This window comes from Triticum urartu, chromosome 4A (assembly GCF_056163025.1).
Source record: "Triticum urartu cultivar PI428250 chromosome 4A, HENAU_Tu73, whole genome shotgun sequence".
In the NCBI taxonomy this organism is placed as follows: Eukaryota; Viridiplantae; Streptophyta; class Magnoliopsida; order Poales; family Poaceae; genus Triticum; species Triticum urartu.
In genome coordinates, this window is record NC_141876.1 from 448,507,889 (window position 1) to 448,530,559 (window position 22,671).

General features: G+C 43.0%; 1 protein-coding gene across 1 annotated transcript; it reads right to left on the reverse strand.

Moving 5' to 3' along the window:
• Positions 1–2,521: 2,521 nt before the first annotated feature.
• Positions 2,522–3,169, reverse strand: LOC147976130 (uncharacterized). The gene has a single exon (XM_087520743.1). The coding sequence runs from the start codon at positions 3,167–3,169 to the stop codon at positions 2,522–2,524; it is 648 nt and encodes a 215-aa protein (XP_087376869.1).
• Between the last annotated feature and the right edge of the window lie 19,502 nt (positions 3,170–22,671).

Genomic DNA, 22,671 nt, shown 5'->3' on the forward strand with positions numbered 1-22,671 from the left:
TTCCACCATACTTTCACTTTCCATGGCTAACCGTGTCCACGGGTGCCCTCCATACCAACACTTTCCACGGAATTTATTACTTGACAACATAAAGTAAGTTCATTTTTCATTTCGGGACTTGGCATCCCTAAATCCATTGCCTTACTCTCGTGCAATGACAATTGAATAAACTCTCATCGTGAGAATAACACGTCTAGCATGGAAAATATTGGCCACCCCTCACCGCCCCGAGAGCGGTACGATCACACAAAAGAGAAATTTATTTCAAAAATTAGAGATGACACACACAAATTTTCTTAGCACGGCAAAAGAATGCCGCATATAGGTAGGTATAGTGGACTCATGTGGCAAAATTGGTTTAAATGATTTTGGATGCACAAGTAGTGATCATACCTAGTAAAAAATGAAGAGTAGCAAAAGATTGAGAAGCGACCAACCAAGAAACGAATATTCTCATAAGAGAGCATTGAGCATAATTAACACTGAATAATGCACCAAAAGTAGGATGTAATTTCATTGCACAACTATTGACTTTCGTGCTTGCATAGGGAATCACAAACCTTAACACCAATATTCTTACTAAAGTATAATTACTCATCAACATGACTCACATATCACATCATCATATCTCAAAACTCTTACAACTGATCAAGTTTATTTTTTCCAATGATCTTCATGAAAGTTTTTATTATATCCTTCTTGGATATCTAACACTTTGGAACTAATTTTCATGTGTTGCTTTTCATATGCTCAATAAAATATAAGTGAAGATCATGAGCATAATATTTATTTGTCTCAAATTAATTTAAGTGAAGCAAGAGATAATTTCTTAAAAAAACTAAAGCACACCGTGCTCAAAAAGATATAAGTGAAGCACTAGAGCAAATGACAAGCTACTCCAAAAAGATATAAGCGAAGATCAAACGAGTAGTTAGGTAAGTAGATAGCTATGTGAGGACTCTGTCTTATTTAAAACTTTCAGATCTTAGTATTTTATTAAAACAGCAAGCAAAATGAAACGACGGTAGTATCCGGCTAATCCAAGAAAACTCCAGATTTGCGATACGGTTGTGGGTGGCAACCAATCGAGCACATCATTTACTTTGCTCGGGTCCACGGCTATGCCTTCGGCGGATAGCACATGTCCAAGAAATCCAACTTTCTTGAGCCAAAACTCGCATTTACTAAATTTGGCGTATAGCAGATGGTCACGGAGTCGTTGTAACACAGCTCTAAGGTGTTCTTTGTGCTCTTCTTCACTTTTTGAGTATATAAGTATGTCATCGATGAAGACTACCACGAATTTATCGAGGAAGTCCATGAATACTTTGTTCATCATATGCATGAAGAAGGCAAGGCATTGGTGAGACCAAAGGACATAACTGTATATTCATAAAGACCGTACCGAGTAGTGAATGCGGTCTTAGGAATATCTTCCTTTTTAATCTTGAGTTGATGATATCATATCCTTAAATCAGACAAGTCATCAATCTTGGGCAGTGGATATTTATTTTTGATGGTGACATCATTCAACTGACAGTAATCAACACACATGCGGAGGCTGCCATCCTTCTTATCCACGAAGATAGCAGGTGATCCCCAAGGTGAAGAGCTGGGACGGATATATCTTTTCTGGAGCATTTCATCAAGTGGTTTCTTTAGCTCCACTAATTCTGATGAAGGCATCTGGTAATACTTCTTGTATAATGGTGTGGTTCCGGGCACAAGATCTATTGAAAATTCAAGCTCTCGATCTGGTGGCATGCCTAGCAGTTCTTCTGGAAATATATCAGGAAACTCACTGACCACAAGAATTAATTCCAACTCACCAGTCACAACGGTGAAGACCATCTCTTTCTTGGGTATGCTCCTCTGAGCATAAAATTTGGTAGTCTGCCCCTCTTGACTGGTCAAAGTGACTTCTCGGGCCGCACTGTTTATGCATACTTGATATTGGGTCAGCCAATTCATACCCAAGATAACATCCAACTTTATAAACTGAATGATTATCAAGGATGTTGGAAAACAGACTCCGTTGATATTGAATTCCAGATTACGGCAGACCAAATTGCTCCTCATCAACGATCTCGGGGATTGTACCAGCATATTCTTGCCCAAAAGGGAACAAGGAAAAAAAATTTGGGTAACAAAACTCCACAAAATAAAAGAGTTGAATCCCCAGAATCAAATAAAATTACGGCATGTATGTTATTAACAGAGAACATTGCAATGACAACTTCGAGGTTTTCTTGAGCTTCGTCTGCGGAGAGGTGATGAACGTGCCCAGTGATGTTTTGCCGGGTAGGGCATGACTCCATAAAGTTGACTTATGGCTGAATAGAGCATTTGCCTTGCTGCTCTTGGGACATTGTCTGGCATAATGTCCGGTTTTCCCACAATTGAAGCAAGAATTGTTGCGTTGGCACTCTTCTCGCACCGGGTTGGTCACGACATTCTTGACTTGTGTGGTGGTCTTGTTAACGTTCTCCTACAAATTGGGCTTGTATTCCACCTGAGTATGCTACCAGGTATGAGCCTTTTGTACTGGCTGCACTTCCTTCCTTGGCTCGAACTTGCGCTTGTGATTGTTATTAGCAGGCCTATTGTCCGATACAAGCTTGTGTTCCCTTTCAGCAATGAAAGCCTTGTATACCATAGTTTGGAAATCTGGGAAATCAAACATACTGAGGGTACATCGGCGTTGCGGGTTTAATCCCCCAAGAAACCTGTCAATCTTTCTTTCTTCGGTGGCCACGTCATAAAGGGAATAATGAGCCAGATGATTGAACTTTTGCAAATATTCACCCACAGACTGATTTCCTTGAAGGAGCTTGAGAAATTCATGCTGCTTAACCTTCATCCTTCCAGTAGGAATATGATATTTCCGGAACTGATCCTTGAATTTTGCCCAGGTGATTTCTTCATCAGTAGGCCACATGGCTTTTGCGTTTTCCCACCATATGGCGGCAGCGCCTTCAAGATAATGAGTTGCAAATGGAACTTTATCATTTACTTCAGTACGAGCAATCTCAAGCTTCCTCTCAATGGTTCGTAACCAATCATCTGCATCCAAGGGGTCAATAACCTGACTGAAATTGGGAGGCTTGGTTCTCTGAAAATCTGACAGCTTGGAGTGGTGACTGTTCTGATTTCCATTCTGTCCAACCATAGCTTGCACACTCCTTAATATTTCAATCAGATCATTGTTAATCCTTTCCTCAAACATACGCAGAATTTGTTCGGTGGAGGCGGATTTGGCGCTGGAGGCGGTGGTGGAACGTACGGCTCGGGGGAGTGTCTTGCCTGTCGTGCGGAACGATGAACAGGAGCGTCCTCACGAGCGTTCCTACTGTTGCCTCTCCGCGTCATCCTAGAGTGGATTTTTCCCAAGACAACACAACCGAGATGAGAAACATCCAAAATAAATTGGGGAAAATCCAGGAACAAATCCCGAGAGAAAACGAAATAGCGGAGAAAACACAACGAATAAAACAAAGTTCCAACATAATTATACATAGCCTCATACATGAAAGACAAACAGCATGCCAGGTTCAACTACTCTCATACATGGAACGGAGCATCATGACTACATCTGTACATCATCCTGACAATCGCGGATACTCAAACGCTCTACTGCTCTGCTGGTGCTGCGAGGTCCTCTCCTGAAGCAGACTCGGATCCCGAACTGACGACGTTAACTGAAACATCCGGGTTAAAGGTAACATGACGACGCTGCCTCGAGGGCTCTCCTTCCGTGGCAGGTGTAGGGTGAAGCATCAGGGCTACAGGAGTAGTGAGAAGGGAAACCCACTCAGCAGGAGCACTGAGAGGATTTACGGTCGAGGTGCCCGAGCTACTCGGAGGAGTAACAGGTGAAATAGGTGAACTAGAACTAGATGGAATATAAGGGGTAAATCACGTAGAGGATGGAGTAGTGAAAGATCTAGTAGTGGCTAAAGAAGTACGAGCAGGAGTCAGCTCTCGAGCCACCTCGTGGATCATAAGGTAGCTAGAAGTGATATAAAGAGAAAGGTGACTAGCAACACTATCAGACTCCGGATCAATGATGGGAAAGCGGACACGACCAGTGTCGTGCGGAGAGGGATAGTAGTGGAAACCTTGGAGGTTCTGCATCCGGACCTCGTTATAACGGAGCTCGACGAGGACCTCGAATGCAGCAAATTTGACAGCCTGAGAAGCGGTAGAGGCAAAACTTCTCCGAGAGGTACGAGTGTAAGTGCTGGAATCGGAATTGGTGCGCAGAGTAACCACTACATGATACTCATACAATGAGTCTGCTAGATGCTCCCGGTACACACGATAGACTGGGTCATCACCGAGGGGGTACAGCTGATGCCACAAGTTACAAAGGAGATGCGGCGACGTGTACGGCATCAGCTACAAGTGGCACGGATACGGTACTAGAGCCATCTACACTCACAACCATTAGCAGGTTAGCATAAAAATAAAACAAGCGCATACAATGCAACAACCAGCTACAAATACTACCGGCACTCAACTTAAACTTGTAACTAACGTCCAGTTAACACGTCATAGTCTAGCATGGACTACAGTCAGCGCGGCTCTGATACCAAGCGTTGTGGCACCCCGGCTCAGAGCAACCGGTTTACCATGCATTGCCAGCCCAGAGACCATGTCTTCTGGCAACACACAACATCTTGGTACAGAAGACAGCCGCTTTATTAATGTTAGCGGATCATAGTTCATATTACAACAGGTGACGAGGCCAAGCGGCACACACGGTGCGGCTGAACAATATGTACATTATTTAGTGAACATAAAGGGGCCTCGCTCATAGCAACTACGCGGCAACGGAACAACATCGTAGTGGAACTCCATAGCACAGGGACACCGATGTGGACATGATCTAGACTCGGTCAGCACTCCCTTCCAACGAGACTTACATGAAAGCTGGCATGACACGCCAGGTCGGTACATTGAATGTACTTGCAAGCTCACAACAAACATAAACATAATGACAAACAACATCATGATATTTAACCAATTGATTTACTAATGCAGCATCATATCATACATGTTGTGATCATACTCTTGTGAAATAAGTCCCTTGGACTTGCTTACCAACGGTGATCATTTTCGGATCACAAACGGACCAACCTCGTGGTCTTTGATCGGGTTACCTCGTAACCAAACGGCGATCTTTTCGGCAATCACAACCATGACCAACACTTGGTCGCCAACATCAAGATGATTTTCCCACCATCATCCTCTCAACAGTGCAAAGTTCATAACTTAGTGTGCAAAATTAATTAAACATTGACCCATGGTGTGACCTACTTTGGAGTGTGTCCGTGACCGTGGACTCGGCTATCGATAGATTGAATACACTCTGCAGACGTAGTGCACTGTAACCACACCACGGAAGCCATGGCCTCGCACTCCCATTCCGGTGGACCAATGGCATTCCGACGAAACCCCACCATTGCCATGACACTCTCCCGGCCACTCCGACTCACTCCCCACTGGGCTAGTCCTGGGTGGCCCCGTGTCTACGAAAGACACAATGCCACCGTCGTGGCAAAACATAAACGGTCCAAATAGGGATAAGGTACCATAACAACTGTTGGAAATATGCCCTAGAGGCAATAATAAATTGGTTATTATTATATTTCCTTGTTCATGATAATCGTTTATTATCTATGCTATAATTGTATTGATAGGAAACTCAGATACATGTGTGGATACATAGACAACACCATGTCCCTAGTAAGCCTCTAGTTGACTAGCTCGTTGATCAATAGATGGTTACGGTTTCCTAACCATGGACATTGGATGTCGTTGATAACGGGATCACATCATTAGGAGAATGATGTGATGGACAAGACCCAATCCTAAGCATAGCACTAGATCGTGTAGTTCGTATGCTATAGCTTTTCTAATGTCAAGTATCATTTCCTTAGACCGTGAGATTGTGCAACTCCCGGATACCGTAGGAATGCTTTGGGTGTATCAAACGTCACAACGTAACTGGGTGACTATAAAGGTGCATTACAGGTATCTCCGAAAGTGTCTGTTGGGTTGGCACGAATCGAGACTGGGATTTGTCACTCCGTGTAAGCGGAGAGGTATCTCTGGGCCCACTCGGTAGGACATCATCATATGCGCAATGTGACCAAAGAGTTGATCACGGGATGATGTGTTACAGAACGAGTAAAGAGACTTGCCGGAAACGATATTGAACTAGGTATTGGATTCCGACGATCGAATCTCGGGCAAGTAACATACCGATAGACAAAGGGAATTGTATACGGGATTGATTAAAGTCCTTGACATCGTGGTTCATCCAATGAGATCATCGTGGAACATGTGGGACCACCGGAAGGGTCCCGGGGGTCCACCGGGTGGGGCCACCTGCCCCGGGGGGCCACATGGGCTGTAGGGGGTGTGCCTTGGCCTATATGGGCCAAGGGCACCAGCCCCAAGAGGCCATGCGCCAAGAGAGAGAAAAAAGGGGAGAGTCCTAAAAGGGGAAGGCACCTCCGAGGTGCCTTGGGGAGGATGGACTCCTCCCCCCCTTGGACGCACCCTTCCTTGGAGGAAGGGGCAAGGGCTGCGCCTCCCCCCTCTCCCTTGGCCCTATATATAGTGGGGAAAAGGAGGAGCAATCACACCTAAGGCCTGGCGCCTCCCTCTCCCTCCCGTGACACATCTCCCTCCTCCCGCAGTGCTTAGCGAAGCCCTGTTGGAATCCCGCTACTTCCACCACGCCGTCGTGCTGCTGGATCTCCATCAACCTCTCCCTCCTCCTTGCTGGATCAAGGCATGGGAGACGTCTCCGTTCCGTACGTGTGTTGAACGCGGAGGTGCCGTTCGTTCGGCACTAGGATCATCGGTGATTTGAATCACGACGAGTACGACTCCATCAACCCCGTTCTCTTGAACGCTTCTGCGCGCGATCTACAAGGGTATGTAGATCCACTCCTCCCTCGTTGCTAGATGACACCATAGATTGATCTTGGTGACACGTAGGAAAATTTTGAATTTATGCTACGTTACCCAACAGTGGCATCATGAGCTAGGTTTATGCGTAGTTTCTATGCATGAGTAGAACACAAAGTAGTTGTGGGCGTTGATTTTGTTCAATATGCTTACCGTTACTAGTCCTATCTTGATTCGGCGGCATCGTGGGATGAAGCGGCCCGGACCAACCTTACACGTACTCTTACGTGAGACCGGTTCCACCGACAAACATGCACTAGTTGCATAAGGTGGCTGGCGGGTGTCTGTCTCTCCCACTTTAGTCGGATCGGATTCGATGAAAAGGGTCCTTATGAAGGGTAAATAGCAATTGGCATATCACGTTGTGGTATTTGCGTAGGTAAGAACCGTTCTTGCTAGAAACCCATAGCAGCCACGTAAAACATGCAAACAACAATTAGAGGACGTCTAACTTGTTTTTGCAGGGTATGCCATGTGATGTGATATGGCAAAAGGATGTGATGAATGATATATGTGATGTATGAGATTGATCATGTTCTTGTCAAGGGAATCACGACTTGCATGTCGATGACGAGACAACTTCAAGAAGACACGATGATGGAGATCATGGTGTCATACCGGTGACAAGATGATCATGGAGCCCCAAGATGGAGATCAAAGGAGCTATATGATATTGGCCATATCATGTCACTATTATTTGATTGCATATGATGTTTATCATATTTATACATCTTATTTTCTTAGAACGACGGTAGTAAATAAGATGATCCCTTACAACAATTTCAAGAAGTGTTCTCCCCTAACTGTGCACCGTTGCTACAGTTCGTCGTTTCTAAGCACCACGTGTTAATCGGGTGTGATGGATCCTTACGTTCACATACAACGGGTGTAAGACAGTTTTACACATGCAAAAACACTTAGGGTTAACTTGACGAGCCTAGCATGTACAGACATGGCCTCGGAACACAGAAGACCGAAAGGTCGAGCCTGAGTCGTATAGAAGATACGATCAACATAAAGATGTTCACCGACGTTGACTAGTCCGTCTCACGCACAGATCGGACACGGCCTAGTTGACTCGGATCATGTAATCGCTTAGATGACTAGAGGGATGTCTATCTAAGTGGGAGTTCATAAGATGAACTTAATTATCTTGAACATAGTCAAAAGGATTTTGCAAATTATGTCATAGCTCGCGATTTAGTTCTACTGTTTAGTTATGTTCCTAGAGAAAAATTAGTTGAAAGTTGATAGTAGCAATTATGCGGACTAGGTCCGTAAACTGAGGATTGTCCTCATTGCTTCTTAGAAGGCTTATGTCCTTAATGCACCGCTCAGTGTGCTGAACCTCGAACGTTGTCTGTAGATGTTGCGAACATCTGACATACACGTTTTGATAACTACATGATAGTTCAGTTGAACGGTATAGAGTTGAGGCACCAAAGATGTTTTGGAAACGTCGCAAAACATATGAGATGTTTTGAGGGCTGAAATTGGGATTTCAAGCTCGTCCCCACGTCAAGAGGTATAAGACCTCCGACGATTTTCTTAGCCTGCAAACTAAGGGAGAAAAGCTCAATTGTTGAGCTTGTACTCAGATTGTCTGAGTACAACAATCGCTTGAATCAAGTGGGAGTTGATCTTCCAGATGAGATAGTGATGTTTCTCCGAAGTCATTACCACCAAGCTGCTAGAGCTTCGTGATGAACTATAATATATCAGGGATATATATGATGATCCTTGAGATATTCGCGATGTTTGACACCGCGAAAGTAGAAATCAAGAAGGAGCATCAATTGTTGATGGTTGGTGAAACCACTAGTTTCAAGAAGGGCAAGGGTAAGAAGGGATACTTCATGAAACAGCAAATCAGTTGCTGCTCTAGTGAAGAAACCCAAGGTTGAACCCAAACCCGAGACTAAGTGCTTCTGTAATAAGGGGAATAGCCACTGGAGCAGAATTACCCTAGATACTTGGTAGATAAGAAGGCTGGCAAGGTCGATAGAAGTATATTGGATATACATTGTGTTGATGTGTACTTTACTAGTACTCCTAGTAGCACCAGGGTATTAGATACCGGTTCGGTTGCTAAGTGTTAGTAACTCGAAATAAAAGCTATGAAATAAACGGAGACTAGCTAAAGGTGAGCTGACGATATGTGTTGGAAGTGTTTCCAATGTTGATATGATCAAGCAACGCACGCTCCCTCTACCATCGAGATTGGTGTTAAACCTAAATAATTGTTATTTGGTGTTTGCGTTAAGCATAGACATGATTGGATTATGCCTATCGCAATACGATTATTCATTTAAGAAGAATAATGGTTACTCTGTTTATTTGAATAATACCTTCAAATGGTCTTACACCTGAAATGAATGGTTTATTGAATCTCGATCGTAGTGATACACATGTTCATGCCAAAAGATAGTAATGATAGTACCACCTACTTGTGGCACTGCCACTTAAGTCATATCGGTATAAAACGCATGAAGAAGCTCCATGTTGATGGATCTTTGGACTCACTCATTTTTGAAAGGTTTGAGACATGCGAACCATGTCTAGTGGTGTATATGCATGAAAAAGCTCCATGTTGATGGATCTTTGGACTCACCCATTTTTGAAAGGTTTGAGACATGCGAACCATGTCTAGTGGTGTATATGCATGAAGAAACTCCATGCAGATGGATCGTTTGGACTCACTTGATTTTGAATCACTTGAGGCATGAAAATCATACCACATGGGCAAGATGACTGAACGCCTCGGTTTCAGTAAAATGGAACTAGAAAGCAAATTGTTGCAAGTAATACATTTTGATGTGTGCAGTCCAATGAGTGCTGAGGCATGTAGTGGATATCGTTATGTTCTTTCTTCACAGATGATTTGATTAGATGTTGAGTACAGTTACTTCATGAATCATGAGTCTGAATTATTGAAAGGTTCAAGTAATTTCAGTGTGAAGTTGAAAGATCATCGTGACAAGAGGATAAAAGATCTATGATATGATCATAGAGATGAATATCTGAATTACGAGTTTGGCACAAAATTAAGACATTGTGGAAATCGTTTCACAACTAATACAGCCTGGAACACCATAGTGTGATGGTGTGTCCGAACATCATAACTGCACCCTATTGGATATGATGCATACCATGATGTCTCTTATCGAATTACCACAATAGTTTATGGGTTAAGCATTAGAGACATCCACATTCACTTTAAATAGGGCACCATGTAATTCCGATGAGATGACACCGTATGAACTATGGTTTAGAGAAACCTAAGCTGTCATTTCTTAAAAGTTTGGGGCTGCGACGCTTATGTGGAAAAGTTTCAGGCCGATAAGCTCGAACCCAAAGCGGATAAATGCATCTTCATAGGACAACCCAAAAACAGTTGGGTATACCTCCTGTCTCAGATCCGAAAGCAATAAAGGATTGTTTCTAGAATCGGGTCCTTTCTCGAGGAAAAGTTTCTCTCAAAAGAATTGAGTGGGAGGATGGTGGAGACTTGATGAGGTTATTGAACCGTCACTTCAACTAGTGTATAGCAGGGCACAAAGAGTTGTTCCTGTGGCACCTACACCAATTGAAGTGGAAGCTTATGATATTGATCATGAGACTTCGGATCAAGTCACTCCCAAACCTCGTAGGATGACAAGGATGCGTACTACTTCAGAGTGGTACATAATCATGTCTTGAAAGTCATGTTGCTAGACAACAATGAGCCTATGAGCTATGGAGAAGCGATGGTGGGCCCGGATTCCGATAAATGGCTCGAGGCCATAAAATCCGAGAGAGGATCCATATATGAAAACAAAGTATAGACTTTGGCAGAACAACTCGATGGTCGTAAGGCTGTTGAGTACAGATGGATTTTAAAAGGAAGACGGACAATGATGGTAAATGTCACCATTAAGAAAGCTCGACTTATCGTTAAGAAGTTTCCGACAAGTTCAAGGAGTTGACTACGGTGAGACTTTCTCACTCATAGCGATGCTAAGAGTCTGTTGGAATTATATTAGCGATTACTGCATTATTTATGAAATCTTGCAGATAGGATGTCAAAACATTGTTTCTCGACGATTTTCTTGAGGAAAGGTTGTATGTGATACAACCGGAAGGTTTTGTCAATCCTGAAAGATGCTAATAAGTATGCAAAGCTCCAGCTATCCTTCTAAGGACTGGAGTAAGCATCTCGGAGTTGGAATGTACGCTTTGATGAGATGATCAAAGATTTTGGGTTTATACAAAGTTTATGAGAAACTTGTATTTCCAAAGAACTGAGTGGGAGCGCTATAGAATTTCTGATGAGTATATGTTTTAACATGTTGTTGATCGGAAATGACGTAGAATTTCTGGAAAGCATATAGGGTTATTTGGAAAGTGTTTTCAATGGAAAACCTGGATTAAGCTATTTGAACATTGAGCATCAAGATCTATAAGGATAGATCAAAACGCTTAATGGTACTTTCAAATGAGCACATACCTTGACATGATCTTGAAGGTGTTCAAGATGGATCAGTCAAAGAAGGAGTTCTTGCCTGAGTTATAAGGTATGAAGTTAAGACTTAAAAGCTCGACCACGGCAGAATAGAGAGAAAAGACGAAGGTCGTCCCCTATGCTTAAGACGTATGCTCTACAGTATGCTATGTTGTGTACCGCACTTGAAGTGTGCCTTGCCATGAGTCAGTCAAGGGGTACAAGAGTGATCCATGAATGGATCACAGTACAGCGGTCAAAGTTATCCTTAGTAACTAGTGTACTAAGGAATTTTTCTCGATTATGGAGGTGGTAAAAGAGTTCGTCGTAAAGGGTTACGTCGATGCAAGCTTGACACCTATCCGGATAGCTCCGATAGAGATACCGGATACGTATAATGGAGCAACAATTTAGAATAGCTCCAAGTAGAACAGTTATTTGGAATAGCTCCAAATAGAGCGTGATAGCTACATCTAGGAGATAACATAGAGATTTGTAAAGCACACACGGATCTGAATGGTTCAGACCCGTTGACTAAAACCTCTCTCACAAGCAACATGATCAAACCCAGAACTCATTGAGTGTTAATCACATAGTGATGTGAACTAGATTATTGACTCTAGTAAACTCTTTGGATGTTGGTCACATGGCGATGCGACATGTGAGTGTTAATCACATGGCGATGTGAACTAGATTATTGACTCTAGTGCAAGTGGGAGACTGTTGGAAATATGCCCTAGAGGCAATAATAAATTGGTTATTATTATATTTCCTTGTTCATGATAATCGTTTATTATCTATGGTATAATTGTATTGATAGGAAACTCAGATACATGTGTGGATACATAGACAACACCATGTCCCTAGTAAGCCTCTAGTTGACTAGCTCGTTGATCAATAGATGGTTACGGTTTCCTAACCATGGACATTGGATGTCGTTGATAACGGGATCACATCATTAGGAGAATGATGTGATGGACAAGACCCAATCCTAAGCATAGCACTAGATCGTGTAGTTCGTATGCTATAGCTTTTCTAATGTCAAGTATCATTTCCTTAGACCATGAGATTGTGCAACTCCCGGATACCGTAGGAATGCTTTGGGTGTATCAAACGTCACAACGTAATTGGGTGACTATAAAGGTGCATTACAGGTATCTCCGAAAGTGTCTGTTGGGTTGGCACGAATCGAGACTGGGATTTGTCACTCCGTGTAAGCGGAGAGGTATCTCTGGGCCCACTCGGTAGGACATCATCATATGCGCAATGTGACCAAAGAGTTGATCACGGGATGATGTGTTACGGAACGAGTAAAGAGACTTGCCGGTAACCAGATTGAACTAGGTATTGGATTCCGACGATCGAATCTCGGGCAAGTAACATACCGATAGACAAAGGGAATTGTATACGGGATTGATTTAAGTCCTTGACATCGTGGTTCATCCAATGAGATCATCATGGAACATGTGGGAGCCAACATGGGTATCCAGATCCCGCTGTTGGTTATTGACCGGAGAACATCTCGGTCATGTCTGCTTGTCTCCCGAACCCGTAGGGTCTACACACTTAAGGTTCGGTGACGCTAGGGTTATAGAGATATTAGTATGCGGTAACCCGAAAGTTGTTCGGAGTCCCGGATGAGATCCCGGACGTCACGAGGAGTTCCGGAATGGTTCGGAGGTAAAGAATTATATATAGGAAGTGCTATTTCGGCCATCGGGACAAGTTTCGGGGTCACCGGTATTGTACCGGGACCACCGGAAGGGTCCCGGGGGTCCACCGGGTGGGGCCACCTGCCCCGGGGGGCCACATGGGCTGTAGGAGGTGTGCCTTGGCCTATATGGGCCAAGGGCACCAGCCCCAAGAGGCCCATGCGCCAAGAGAGAGAAAAAAGGGGAGAGTCCTAAAAGGGGAAGGCACCTCCGAGGTGCCTTGGGGAGGATGGACTCCTCCCCCCCTTGGCCGCACCCTTCCTTGGAGGAAGGGGCAAGGGCTGCGCCTCCCCCCTCTCCCTTGGCCCTATATATAGTGGGGAAAAGGAGGAGCAATCACACCTAAGGCCTGGCGCCTCCCTCTCCCTCCCGTGACACATCTCCCTCCTCCCGCAGTGCTTAGCGAAGCCCTGTTGGAATCCCGCTACTTCCACCACGCCGTCGTGCTGCTGGATCTCCATCAACCTCTCCCTCCTCCTTGCTGGATCAAGGCGTGGGAGACGTCTCCGTTCCGTACGTGTGTTGAACGCGGAGGTGCCGTCCGTTCGGCACTAGGATCATCGGTGATTTGAATCACGACGAGTACGACTCCATCAACCCCGTTCTCTTGAACGCTTCCGCGCGCGATCTACAAGGGTATGTAGATCCACTCCTCCCTCGTTGCTAGATGACACCATAGATTGATCTTGGTGACACATAGGAAAATTTTGAATTTATGCTACGTTACCCAACAGTGGCATCATGAGCTAGGTTTATGCGTAGTTTCTATGCACGAGTAGAACACAAAGTAGTTGTGGGCGTTGATTTTGTTCAATATGCTTAACGTTACTAGTCCTATCTTGATTCGGCGGCATCGTGGGATGAAGCGGCCCGGACCAACCTTACACGTACTCTTACGTGAGACCGGTTCCACCGACAAACATGCACCAGTTGCATAAGGTGGCTGGCGGGTGTCTGTCTCTCCCACTTTAGTCGGATCGGATTCGATGAAAAGGGTCCTTATGAAGGGTAAATAGCAATTGGCATATCACGTTGTGGTATTTGCGTAGGTAAGAACCGTTCTTGCTAGAAACCCATAGCAGCCACGTAAAACATGCAAACAACAATTAGAGGACGTCTAACTTGTTTTTGCAGGGTATGCCATGTGATGTGATATGGCAAAAGGATGTGATGAATGATATATGTGATGTATGAGATTGATCATGTTCTTGTCAAGGGAATCACGACTTGCATGTCGATGACGAGACAACTTCAAGAAGACACGATGATGGAGATCATGGTGTCATACCGGTGACAAGATGATCATGGAGCCCCAAGATGGAGATCAAAGGAGCTATATGATATTGGCCATATCATGTCACTATTATTTGATTGCATATGATGTTTATCATATTTATACATCTTATTTTCTTATAACGACGGTAGTAAATAAGATGATCCCTTACAACAATTTCAAGAAGTGTTCTCCCCTAACTGTGCACCGTTGCTACAGTTCGTCGTTTCTAAGCACCACGTGTTAATCGGGTGTGATGGATCCTTACGTTCACATACAACGGGTGTAAGACAGTTTTACACATGCAAAAACACTTAGGGTTAACTTGACGAGCCTAGCATGTACAGACATGGCCTAGGAACACAAAAGACCGAAAGGTCGAGCATGAGTCGTATAGAAGATACGATCAACATAAAGATGTTCACCGACGTTGACTAGTCCGTCTCACGCACAGATCGGACACGGCCTAGTTGACTCGGATCATGTAATCACTTAGATGACTAGAGGGATGTCTATCTAAGTGGGAGTTCATAAGATGAACTTAATTATCTTGAACATAGTCAAAAGGATTTTGCAAATTATGTCATAGCTCGCGCTTTAGTTCTACTGTTTAGTTATGTTCCTAGAGAAAAATTAGTTGAAAGTTGATAGTAGCAATTATGCGGACTAGGTCCGTAAACTGAGGATTGTCCTCATTGCTTCTTAGAAGGCTTATGCCCTTAATGCACCACTCAGTGTGCTGAACCTCGAACGTTGTCTGTAGATGTTGCGAACATCTGACATACACGTTTTGATAACTACATGATAGTTCAGTTGAACGGTATAGAGTTGAGGCACCAAAGACATTTTGGAAACGTCGCAAAACATATGAGATGTTTTGAGGGCTGAAATTGGGATTTCAAGCTCGTGCCCACGTCAAGAGGTATAAGACCTCCGACGATTTTCTTAGCCTGCAAACTAAGGGAGAAAAGCTCAATTGTTGAGCTTGTACTCAGATTGTCTGAGTACAACAATCACTTGAATCAAGTGGGAGTTGATCTTCCAGATGAGATAGTGATGTTTCTCTGAAGTCATTACCACCAAGCTGCTAGAGCTTCGTGATGAACTATAATATATCAGGGATATATATGATGATCCTTGAGATATTCGCGATGTTTGACACCGCGAAAGTAGAAATCAAGAAGGAGCATCAATTGTTGATGGTTGGTGAAACCACTAGTTTCAAGAAGGGCAAGGGCAAGAAGGGATACTTCATGAAACAGCAAATCAGTTGCTGCTCTAGTGAAGAAACCCAAGGTTGAACCCAAACCCGAGACTAAGTGCTTCTGTAATAAGGGGAATAGCCACTGGAGCAGAATTACCCTAGATACTTGGTAGATAAGAAGGCTGGCAAGGTCGATAGAAGTATATTGGATATACATTGTGTTGATGTGTACTTTACTAGTACTCCTAGTAGCACCAGGGTATTAGATACCGGTTCGGTTGCTAAGTGTTAGTAACTCGAAATAAAAGCTACGAAATAAACGGAGACTAGCTAAAGGTGAGCTGACGATATGTGTTGGAAGTGTTTCCAATGTAGATATGATCAAGCAACGCACGCTCCCTCTACCATCGAGATTGGTGTTAAACCTAAATAATTGTTATTTAGTGTTTGCGTTAAGCATAGACATGATTGGATTATGCCTATCGCAATACGATTATTCATTTAAGAAGAATAATGGTTACTCTGTTTATTTGAATAATACCTTCAAATGGTCTTACACTTGAAATGAATGGTTTATTGAATCTCGATCGTAGTGATACACATGTTCATGCCAAAAGATAGTAATGATAGTACCACCTACTTGTGGCACTGCCACTTAAGTCATATCGGTATAAAACGCATGAAGAAGCTCCATGTTGATGGATCCTTGGACTCACTCATTTTTGAAAGGTTTGAGACATGCGAACCATGTCTAGTGGTGTATATGCATGAAGAAGCTCCATGTTGATGGATCTTTGGACTCACTCATTTTTGAAAGGTTTGAGACATGCGAACCATGTCTAGTGGTGTATATGCATGAAGAAACTCCATGCAGATGGATCGTTTGGACTCACTTGATTTTGAATCACTTGAGGCATGCAAATCATACCACATGGGCAAGATGACTGAAAGCCTCGGTTTCAGTAAAATGGAACTAGAAAGCAAATTGTTGGAAGTAATACATTTTGGTGTGTGCAGTCCAATGAGTGCTGAGGCATGTAGTGGATATCGTTATGTTCTTTCTTCACAGATGATTTGAGTAGATGTTGAGTACATTTACTTGATGAATCACGAGTCTGAATTATTGAAAGGTTCAAGTAATTTCAGTGTGAAGTTGAAAGATCGTCGTGACAAGAGGATAAAAGATCTATGATATGATCATAGAGATGAATATCTGAATTACGAGTTTGGCACAAAATTAAGACATTGTGGAAATTGTTTCACAACTAATACAGCCTGGAACACCATAGTGTGATGGTGTGTCCGAACATCATAACTGCACCCTATTGGATATGATGCATACCATGATGTCTCTTATCGAATTACCACAATAGTTTATGGGTTAAGCATTAGAGACATCCACATTCACTTTAAATAGGGCACCACGTAATTCCGATGAGATGACACCGTATGAACTATGGTTTAGAGAAACCTAAGCTGTCATTTCTTAAAAGTTTGGGGCTGCGACGCTTATGTGGAAAAGTTTCAGGCCGATAAGCTCGAACCCAAAGCGGATAAATGCATCTTCATAGGACAACCCAAAAACAGTTGGGTATACCTCCTGTCTCAGATCCGAAAGCAATAAAGGATTGTTTCTAGAATCGGGTCCTTTCTCGAGGAAAAGTTTCTCTCGAAAGAATTGAGTGGGAGGATGGTGGAGACTTGATGAGGTTATTGAACCGTCACTTCAACTAGTGTATAGCAGGGCACAAAGAGTTGTTCCTGTGGCACCTACACCAATTGAAGTGGAAGCTTATGATATTGATCATGAGACTTCGGATCAAGTCACTCCCAAACCTCGTAGGATGACAAGGATGCGTACTACTTCAGAGTGGTACGTAATCCTGTCTTGAAAGTCATGTTGCTAGACAACAATGAGCCTACAAGCTATGGAGAAGCGATGATGGGCCCGGATTCCGATAAATGGCTCGAGGCCATAAAATCCGAGAGAGGATCCATATATGAAAACAAAGTATAGACTTTGGCAGAACAACTCGATGGTCGTAAGGCTGTTGAGTACAGATGGATTTTAAAAGGAAGATGGACAATGATGGTAAATGTCACCATTAAGAAAGCTCGACTTATCGTTAAGAAGTTTCCGACAAGTTCAAGGAGTTGACTACGGTGAGACTTTCTCACTCATAGCGATGCTAAGAGTCTGTTGGAATTATATTAGCGATTACTGCATTATTTATGAAATCTTGCAGATAGGATGTCAAAACATTGTTTCTCGACGATTTTCTTGAGGAAAGGTTGTATGTGATACAACCGGAAGGTTTTGTCAATCCTGAAAGATGCTAATAAGTATGCAAAGCTCCAGCTATCCTTCTAAGGACTGGAGTAAGCATCTCGGAGTTGGAATGTACGCTTTGATGAGATGATCAAAGATTTTGGGTTTATACAAAGTTTATGAGAAACTTGTATTTCCAAAGAAGTGAGTGGGAGCGCTATAGAATTTCTGATGAGTATATGTTTTAACATGTTGTTGATCGGAAATGACGTAGAATTTCTGGAAAGCATATAGGGTTATTTGGAAAGTGTTTTCAATGGAAAACCTGGATTAAGCTATTTGAACATTGAGCATCAAGATCTATAAGGATAGATCAAAACGCTTAATGGTACTTTCAAATGAGCACATACCTTGACATGATCTTGAAGGTGTTCAAGATGGATCAGTCAAAGAAGGAGTTCTTGCCTGAGTTATAAGGTATGAAGTTAAGACTTAAAAGCTCGACCACGGCAGAATAGAGAGAAAAGACGAAGGTCGTCCCCTATGCTTAAGACATATGCTCTACAGTATGCTATGCTGTGTACCGCACCTGAAGTGTGCCTTGCCATGAGTCAGTCAAGGGGTACAAGAGTGATCCATGAATGGATCACAGTACAGCGGTCAAAGTTATCCTTAGTAACTAGTGGACTAAGGAATTTTTCTCGATTATGGAGGTGGTAAAAGAGTTTGTCGTAAAGGGTTACGTCGATGCAAGCTTGACACCTATCCGGATAGCTCCGATAGAGATACCGGATACGTATAATGGAGCAACAATTTAGAATAGCTCCAAGTAGAACAGTTATTTGGAATAGCTCCAAATAGAGCGTGATAGCTACATCTTGGAGATAACATAGAGATTTGTAAAGCACACACGGATCTGAAAGGTTCAGACCCGTTGACTAAAACCTCTCTCACAAGCAACATGATCAAACCCAGAACTCATTGAGTGTTAATCACATAGTGATGTGAACTAGATTATTGACTCTAGTAAACTCTTTGGATGTTGGTCACATGGCGATGCGACATGTGAGTGTTAATCACATGGCGATGTGAACTAGATTATTGACTCTAGTGCAAGTGGGAGACTGTTGGAAATATGCCCTAGAGGCAATAATAAATTGGTTATTATTATATTTCCATGTTCATGATAATCGTTTATTATCTATGGTATAATTGTATTGATAGGAAACTCAGATACATGTGTGGATACATAGACAACACCATGTCCCTAGTAAGCCTCTAGTTGACTAGCTCGTTGATCAATAGATGGTTACGGTTTCCTAACCATGGACATTGGATGTCGTTGATAACGAGATCACATCATTAGGAGAATGATGTGATGGACAAGACCCAATCCTAAGCATAGCACTAGATCGTGTAGTTCGTATGCTATAGCTTTTCTAATGTCAAGTATCATTTCCTTAGACCATGAGATTGTGCAACTCCCGGATACCGTAGGAATGCTTTGGGTGTATCAAACGTCACAACGTAACTAGGTGACTATAAAGGTGCATTACAGGTATCTCCGAAAGTGTCTGTTGGGTTGGCACGAATCGAGACTGGGATTTGTCACTCCGTGTAAGCGGAGAGGTATCTCTGGGCCCACTCGGTAGGACATCATCATATGCGCAATGTGACCAAAGAGTTGATCACGGGATGATGTGTTAAGGAACGAGTAAAGAGACTTGCCGATAACGAGATTGAACTAGGTATTGGATTCCGACGATCGAATCTCGGGCAAGTACAATACCGCTAGACAAAGGGAATTGTATACGGGATTGATTAAGTCCTTGACATCGTGGTTCATCCGATGAGATCATCGTGGAACATGTGGGAGCCATCATGGGTATCCAGATCCCGCTGTTGGTTATTGACCGGAGAACGTCTCGGTCATGTCTGCATGTCTCCCGAACCCGTAGGGTCTACACACTTAAGGTTCGGTGACGCTAGGGTTATAGAGAAGTAATAAATCATATCATGGGGACTACGCACACAACCAAGATCAAGAGAATTAAACAATGTTTTAGCATCACCCTTTAATGAGAACGGAAACAACTGAAGGATAAAGTAATAGCAAGTTTTCTCATCATGAGTGAATAGGGTGGCTATATTTAATTTAGTAAGATGTGCCACAACAGTTTCAGATTCATAGCCATAGAAAGAATCAAATTCAACCAAAGTAATTAACTCAGGATCGACAGAGAAACCATAATCCTTATCAGTAATAAAGATAGGTGAAGTAGCAAAAGCAGGGTCATATTTCATTCGAGCATTCAAAGACTTTTCTTTAAGCTTAGCTAATAATTTCTTAAGATCAGATCTATCATTTCAAGTTAAGAAGTCTCTAGCAGTTTCTTCATCCATAACATAACCCTCAGGAACGACAGGCAATTCATATCTAGGGGGAGAATCTTCATCATCACTTTCATCAATATTATCAGTTTCAATAATTTCATTCTCTCTAGCCCTAGCCAGTTGTTTATCAAGAAATTTGCCTAGTGGCATAGTATTATCAAGCATAGAAGTAGTTTCATCATAAGCATCATGCATAGCATAAATGGCATCATCAATAACATGCGACCTATCAGAATCAATAGCATGCGTATGTGTCACAGGTTTACTCAAAACATAAGGTGAATCAAGTGCAGAGCTAGATGGCAGTTCCTTAATTACCTCCCCTTGTAGTTGAGGGAAAAATCTTGGTTCTTTGATCTTTCAAGTTCTTCATAGTGACCAGAAGATATAAATCCCAAGTGACTCAAAGAATAGAGCTATGCTCCCCGGAAATGGCGCCAGAAAATAGTATTGATCACCCACAAGTGTAGGGGATCGCAACAGTTTTCGAGGTTAGAGTATTCAACCGAAATTATTGATTCGACACAAGGGGAGCCAAAGAATATTCTCAAGTATTAGGAGCTGAGTTGTCAATTCAACCACACCTGGAAACTTAATATCTGCAGCAAAGTATTTAGTAGCACAGTAATATGATACTAGTGGTAACAGTGGCAAAAGTAATATTTTTTATTTTATAGTGATTGTAACAGTAGCAATGGAAAAGTAAATAAGCGAAGAACAGTATGTGAAAATCTCATAGGCATTGGATCGGTGATGGATAATTATGTCGGATGCAATCAATCATGCAACAGTTATAACATAGGGTGACACAAAACTAGCTCCAGTTCATCAATGTAATGTAGGCATGTATTCTGAATATAGTCCTACGTGCTTATGGAAAAGAACTTGCATGACATCTTTTGTCCTACCCTCCCGTGGCAGCGGGGTCCTATTGGAAACTAAGGGATATTAAGGCCTCCTTTTAATAGAGTACCGGACAAAAGCATTAACACATAGTGAGTACATGAACTCCTCAAACATAATAGGTTCAGATCTGAAATCATGCCACTCGGGCCCTAGTGACAAGCATTAAGCATAGCAAAGTCATGTCAACATCAATCTCAGAACATAGTGGATAGTGGGGATCAAACCCTAACAAAACTAACTTGTTTACATGATAAATCTCATCCGACCCATCACCGTCCAGCAAGCCCATGATGGAATTACTAACGCACGACAGTGAGCATCATGAAATTGGTGATGGAGGAAGGTTGATGATGACGATGGCGACGGATTCCCCTCTCCGGAGCCCCGAATGGACTCCAGATCAGCCCTCCCGAGAGAGTTTAGGGCTTGGCGGCGGCTCCGTATCGTAAAACGTGATGAATCCTTCTTTCTGATTTTTTTTCTACCTGAAAGTGAATATATGGAGTCAATGTGGTCGTCTGTGGAGCTTCAGGTGTCCCACGAGGCAGGGGGCGCGCCCCCCACCCTCGTGGACAAGGTGTGGGCCCCCTAACATGGATCTTTTCGCCAGTATTTTTTATATATTCCAAAAATAATCTCAATTGATTTTTAGGTCATTCCGAGAACTTCTATTTTTGCACAAAAATAACACCATGGCAATTCTTCTGAAAACAGCGTCACTCCGGGTTAGTTCAATTCTATTCATGCAAGTTAGAGTCCAAAACAAGGGCAAAAGTGTTTGGAAAAGTAGGTACGACGGAGATGTATCATACGTTCAGGGTGGTATATCTAAAAATACCCCGACCTCTTGTATTCACTCGACACGTGGAAGCTGAAGTCAGGAAGGCATGGAAGCCGAGGGGTACAACATTGAATGGAAAGCTGAATACATCACTTTAAAGTCATAGGAGGAGGAACCCGCCTTGCAATGCCGAAGACTATCTGCAGACCGAACACCTCGTCACTGAAGTCTTGTTCGGGGGCTACTCAGGGAGTCCTGGACTAAGGGGTCCTCGGGTGTTCGACCTATTGGATATGGGCCGGACTGATGGGCCGTGAAGATATGAAGACCGAAAACTCTACCCGTGTCCGGATGGGACTCTCCTTGGCGTGGAAGGCAAGCTTGGCGACCAAATATGAATATTCCTTTCTCTGTAACTGACCTTGTGTAACCCTAGATCCCTCCTATGTCTATATAAACCGGAGGGCTAGGTCCGTAGATATATCCTCATAATCATAGTCCGGCTGGACTTTTAGGGTTTAGCCATTACGATCTCGTGGTAGATCAACTCTTGTAATACTCATATTCATCAAGATCAATCAAGCAGGAAGTAGGGTATTACCTCCATAGAGAGGGCCCGAACCTCGGTAAACATTGTGTCCCCTGTCTCCTGTTACCATAAATCCTAGACG

Bases quoted from the DNA above. Each gene is read 5' to 3' on its own strand.
- LOC147976130 (XM_087520743.1), bottom strand. From the start codon at position 3,169: ATGGTTGGACAGAATGGAAATCAGAACAGTCACCACTCCAAGCTGTCA.